At 34.6% G+C, this 6,497-nt stretch overlaps 1 protein-coding gene across 1 annotated transcript in view; it reads left to right on the top strand.

Annotated features, from left to right (window-relative positions):
- Positions 1 to 5,938, top strand: part of Cow (Proteoglycan Cow) — a gene marked incomplete at its 3' end in the record, with an annotated part of 65,329 nt that extends 59,391 nt beyond the window's left edge. The window contains exons 9-11 of the mRNA XM_017622223.1: positions 2,311 to 2,404; positions 2,743 to 3,129; positions 5,748 to 5,938. Coding sequence (XP_017477712.1) covers positions 2,311 to 2,404; positions 2,743 to 3,129; positions 5,748 to 5,938 — 672 coding nt within the window. The remainder of the gene's footprint in view (positions 1 to 2,310; positions 2,405 to 2,742; positions 3,130 to 5,747) is intronic.
- Between the last annotated feature and the right edge of the window lie 559 nt (positions 5,939 to 6,497).

Here is a 6,497-nt window from a genome sequence, read left to right as displayed (position 1 = left end):
CCCTTGTGCACAAGTGCGCTCGGGTATAAAAATATGGGTATATTTCTTTCGGTATATAACGATCCTAGGGGGTGGCGGCATTAAAAATCCGACCTTATTTTTTACATACATTTTTGGACCACTTTAATAGGTATCCGGTACATTGGTGCCGAACTGGTTTAGTTCTAGCCAATTTAGAACCGTGTGTACAACGCGTCAATTTTTTTTTTATAATCTAGCAACATTGCGATATCCTACAAAGTAAAATTCCCCTTTTTCCCTAATCACTTTTTGATAGTTCCGAACCAGTTCTAAATTCGTCATTTTGGATTTATGTAGATTTCCAATGAAAAGCTTTTGTATTCTTTGGCACTTATCACATTTCTTGTTACTATTTGGTGCTTAAGGCCAGTATGCAGCTCTCAAGAAAACGGTCAAGAAAAAAAATGCCATTTTTTCGTGTGTATATGTGTGTGTGTGTCCAAGGAATTTTGACATCTGATACTTCACCAGCATGTTGCCTCACTATTTCCTCAAGAAATAATGGAACGGGCATATATTTCTGTTGCAAGCATGGGTTGCCTTGAGCTCTTTTTTCACAAAAAAGCTTTAGAAAACCGTAGTAGAAAGTGAAGCGAATTTCTTAAGAACTGCGTACTGCCTCAAGAAAATTTTACGCAAGAAAAATTCTTAGCCATTTCTTGTAGATCATTTTATGTAAAGTTTTTGCTATTCTTGAGAGCTGCATACTGGCCTTTAGCAAATATGCGTATGCTTGAAAGGACCAGAATCGGTAGTCTTCACTCGAAGCCATAGCCGACATTTGTGAGGAAAGCAATTAAGTGCATTTTAGTTTTGACTTTGGCAATCGTCGAACTAGTAGGCCGCCGCTTAGTAGAAGTCGAATTTCCACCAAATAGTTTACTTTTTTACGAGGAACTGGTATAGTTAGAGTACATAACGAACTGGTATGACTTTCATCCTTAATAATTCATGAATTGGAATTTGTGTATACTGGTTAAGTTTTTCAGTAAAGGGTCTATATATACTTACATGTATATACTTACATATATGTATATATGTACAATGAAATTTCTCGAATAGTTGCTACTTCTGCTGCTGTTGTTGGGCCACACTAGCACAAGCGATGTCTTATATTGAGCTGTAATTTTCCATGGTAGTTGTACAAGTTAGCACAATGCATGCCCTTACAGTGCAAATGAGCATGTAAATATGAATTTCGTAGGAGTGGCTCTAATAGTATAAGCAATTGGAAAGTATTTGCCTCCCTTTGCAACAGCTGCTCTGCGTGTCCTTGTTCCTTTACCTCTTTTGCGTTTACCGCAGCACTTGTGGTCTCTATTCCATTGTACATATAGTACATAAGTACATACACAATTGTTTCGATAACTTTCCGAGAGTTAGTGGCAAGGAATTTCTCTGACAAGCAGTCATTATCACGCATAGCTCTATATTCACATTTTGAATAGCATGCCATTGTTGACGTTGTGGATAAACTTATTCTACATCGTTTCTTTATGGAATTTGAGAGGTTATATTTTGACAAATTTTTTTATTTATTCATTTAAATTGCGATTAGTGTAAATATACCAGAAACGCGTTATCTTTTTCCTGAACGATACACAACAATATACATATGGGTATTTATGGCCGTAAACTTGTTTTGCAGTAAATTCCTCTAGTTGTCAGAAGAAAAGAAACTTTTAAGAACTGTTTCGGAGGATTTTAAGCAAAATTTTATTTTCTAAATACAACAATTACAATAAACACAACTTTTTAATACCGAAATTTAACGGGTTTATAGCCTGCATATATGTACAAAAATTGTCTAAAGATTCTGATAATTTTTTTAAATTTACTGAATTTTAGCGAGTTATGCAAAAACTTTTAAGCTTATGTTCCTGAATGAACTATATTTAAAAAAATAATAATAATTGAGATTCAAAAAAATTATAATGTATATTTATAAATACACCGCATCCGTCAAAGTCGGTAAATTATTCGAATAACAGTTAACCAAATACGCTCGTAGCGAAGTCTCGCGCAACCGCGTCCAGCTAGTTAGGTTAAATCCCTATAATATGCCAATCAATTAAGTCGCAATACGTTTGAAAAGTTTGCTACATGCTTTTTACTTATTTATATTTGATAATATTTTAAGTGTTGATTCGTGCTTAAGATAATTAAAATATGTTCTCAATAAATGTTTAATGATTTCACCATGTCCACAAGTATTACTATTGAAATAATCTATAGAACATTTTTCGTAAATTTAATTGATTTAAATTTTCCTATGCCTTTTCATTGCAGGACAGCCAATATCCAGAGGATAAACATAAAATTCGTGGTTATAATGAGGTTATCGAGAAACCACAAAAATACAACAAAAATAGCCTGAACAATGGTACGTAATCACAATCAGAGGCAAACTTATAGGTACATACATAAACATATATGTACTTAAGTCTGCATGTATATATATATGTAAATACACACATATATATATGTATGTCTGTGCCTGCGTATAGATGTGTAGAGCACCACACAACACTCAATCACCAGCAATCAATACTACAATTTGCATTATTTCTCGCATTAATTGTGACCTTTTCAACTCGACACACATATGTATGTAAACACTTACATGACATACAAATGTATGTATGTATGTATAAGCACTCCTAACACAACCAGCGAAGCACTTTTAATCGCTTAATCTCTCATTTCACCTTCTCCCAACAGGTTTCCCATCCAAATCGCCCGAATGTAAACCACAACAGCTGACCGCTATCGGCAATCGCCTGCTTGATTGGTTTTCTGTCATAATGGCTGACAGCAAGAAACGCCGTCAGCATAGCCAAAAATCGAAGGCGCATTTCCCACCCGCTTGCAAGACCGAAGCTAAATGGATGTTTGGTCATTTGGATTTGAACAACGATGGCTATTTGTCGCTACAGGAAATGTACGATTTGGAACATGATCAGAATGAGCGCTGCATTAAACCATTCATCGATACTTGCGATCTTGATCAGGACAATTCGATTAATACGCGCGAATGGTGCCGTTGCTTCGAGAAGACCGATCGCCCATGCGCCGCGGTTCGACGAAGAATCGCTGGCGACTTTGCAGGTGAGATAGGTACAGGTGGACTTTTATTTCTTTAAATGATTTATTTCTTTAAATTCCTCGTTTTCTAACTGCTACACATAGAGAAAATGAAAAAGACAAGAGAGTAGAAATCGCCAAACTAAACGAAGACACACACACACACACACACACTGGCTAGTAGTAAATACTTAGCTAGTAGTAAATATTTGAAAAAAAAAAAACAGATTAAAAGGTATTTCAACAAGTGATTTCAGTTTGTATTGGCCCGTTTGTATAATTTCTTCTGCAAATTTTGTTCGACCAAAATATTTCGGAAAATTATTAAGATTAAAGTTAGCTGGACCGATTTGAAAATACCTCCAAAAATTGAGTTTTTTTTTATAAATAATAATAGTTTCTTAAAGGATTTTGTGAAAAAGTCCTCTCCTATGCCAAAACAGTTAAACAAGTGTAGATATTTTGTAATACAAAGCAACTTGTAGTTGTAAGTGGCGCACTTGTAATTACTGAACTCTTTGTAAAATTTTAGTCTATTTCCGTAACACAGCGAACACACTTGTTCAGTTGTGTTACGGATTATTCAACAATTGTAAACAATATTCTACCTATCTCGAACGCTGAGTAGATTCAGTTTAGTGAAGTATGTATTTTGCCGTTAGCATACCATTTTTCTGTCGATATGTGGTCAAGTGATTCCGAAAGTGAAAACGAAAATGTTCCTACAGTGTATCGGAATCGAGAGAGAATGAGTACTTTCTCAGGTTCAGACTGAATCGAGAACAGTGTGAAACTGTGCTTGAAGATATAGGCCCATCGGTAGTAATCGGTAGTAAAATAATTCGATGCTATGGTTTCTTAGAATTTCTTTATTTTCTTTCACTTTTTGTAACTAATGTAACTGTTTTCTACATTGTTTTCTCTGCAGGCGTATTTAGTTAATAATATATGTGTTATTTTTCACCGCAAGTGCTATATGTCCGCCGAAAACAAATGCTCGTAATAGAACTCTTGTTAATAGGGACAAGGAATTTCGATACGATACCATATCAATATTTGTTCCATTCGGTACCGATACTTTTTAAGCGATAGTTTTCAAACGATATTTTTTGGAATCGAGTACCAGAACCCTTGTATCGTATCGAATCGCAAAGGTGCATTACAAAGTTAATGCTATTAATAATATATTGTACTTTATAATAAAAATAGTTTTTAATATGGCTGAGGAAAGGTGCAGACATATATGGCCATTCCAATCCGGCTTGGCATGACAAAATGTTATAAAATTAAACGAAAACGTCAAGATTTGAAAACTCTCGGACTTGATCAACACTATTTGAAGTAGTATTTGAAATATTTGAGGTTAATTTTCCAAGTTCCAAAATGCAAAAATTTGTCCTGCTTTTTTATCTGTCGTCACGTTACAAGACATTACGCTACTAAAATCCCCATCAAAACTTTTTTGTTAATATTGTTTTTAAATTAATTTTTAGCGTAAATATAATATGCATTTTTAGTCATATATGTATAAATTTTTTTATTTTGGCTTCAAAAAATAATCGACTAACCGTGTCTTTTCGTCTTTTTCAACTAACCGCTCACAAACAACTAGTCGAATTTCTGGTGAAAAACGATCACTATTCGAATCATTTCGGTTAGTCTACTCGATAGTGAACTGTTAGTCGAATGCGCGCAATTAATCGAATTATTGCAATTCGACTATCAACCGACAAAAAAGTTGCTAATCGACTAGTCGACTAACCGAGTAGCCGGATAGTCGATTTTTAACAAGAGCTCTAGCTTGTAAATGGCAAAATCAAGGCTATTCAAAATTTGTATATCAAAGCGCAAATCGAAATGCATCTACAAATGCTTGTAGAAGGTACATTTACAAGTGTAGAATAAATATTTCGCTGATAGTTACAAGTGTACAAAATAGTATAATAACTTGTAGACTTGTTGCAATTATAAACTTTGTGTTACAGACCCCAGATCGAATATTTATATCACCTTGATTTCCTTCTTTCAATTAGTGTAGGATAAAAGGCAAAAAAAACTTATATTTTATATAGATATGTAGGTATGTATATGCATATATGAAAACTCTTGTTGAAATACCACTAACTACACTACATACATAATACGCACGCACTGAAAATAAATTTAGTAAAATTTTTAAACAATTGTTTTGAAGCTTAAACTTTTTTGCACTTTACACTGCATTATGGCGCTTTCACTTTTCAGAACTATGTACATAAATGCATAGAGATTTTAAGACGCTTTCGAATACGCTTAGTAATATATAAATATTTAATGTACAACCCGAATTATCATTAATTTTAAATTGAATTTATTAAATTTTTTTCAAAATTTTCGAGTTATACTACTTACACATATATATACTTGTATTTACTTATATTACTTTCTCAAATATATTTTCCTTTTACTTCTAAGCACACTTTAATGCTTTTTAGTTGTTAATCTTAATTACAACATTTTTTTATCCGCTTGTGCTTTATACATTTTATATATCTAATCAAAAAGCCACTTTCAACTTCCGCAATAACTTTAACATACAAATCTAATTACGGTTTAATGCTTCCCTTGTCAATTCCTCTATCGCCTACTTTGTCGTACTTAAGGCGCCTATGCACCGGATTGCGATGTTCAGGGCTTCTATAAGCCTACCCAGTGTCACAACTCCGTCGGCGTTTGCTGGTGTGTGGACAAGCATGGAGTCGAATTCGCCAACACACGCACCCGAGGCAAACCCAACTGTGGTAAGTTGTTGCATGACAAATTTGTAAATTCATTTGTTCACATCAAGGCACAGGTAAATTGGTTAGTAAGTAGATGGCATGTTATTCGATTGGCTTATAGTTAGCGAGTATGTAGGTATGCGTGAATGGAAGAACATGACTTTACAAATAACTATAAAACAAGGAAAAAATCCGCATGGGTGCATACTTAGTATTCCAAAGAAAGTTTTAAGTTTGCAGGCTTCAGCAAGCTGAAGAGTATAGGTTGGCAGTTGCAGAACTTTCGAGTTTAAACGTCTTGCATAGTTAATTGCTTGGCAATGGCTGGCAGCTGTCTTGTTGTCCACTAGCCGCTTGGGCATTAATTAGTAGGCTTATGGTGCCGAAGGTTAATAACGCTGCCAATATTAAATGTCCCTTCTGCATTGAAAGTGATTTGTGCCAAGGAAATATTGCTGGGGCACAAGTGACTTGCTGATTGCCGATTTCCCACAAGTTTATGGGTGAAGTACAAACTACGAGTATGCAAGTGTGCCGGCGTACAAGTTACTCGAATTAACCAAAGTTTCCAATTATATTCACAGATGCTATGTTTAAGTGGCAACAAACATGGGTAAGACGTACCAAATATCT

The sequence above is a fragment of the Rhagoletis zephyria genome, unplaced genomic scaffold (assembly GCF_001687245.7).
Source record: "Rhagoletis zephyria isolate East Lansing unplaced genomic scaffold, Rhagoletis_zephyria_1.1 Rzeph_scaffold_02733, whole genome shotgun sequence".
NCBI classification, from domain to species: domain Eukaryota; kingdom Metazoa; phylum Arthropoda; class Insecta; order Diptera; family Tephritidae; genus Rhagoletis; species Rhagoletis zephyria.
This window is presented reverse-complemented; position numbering and strand designations above follow the sequence as displayed.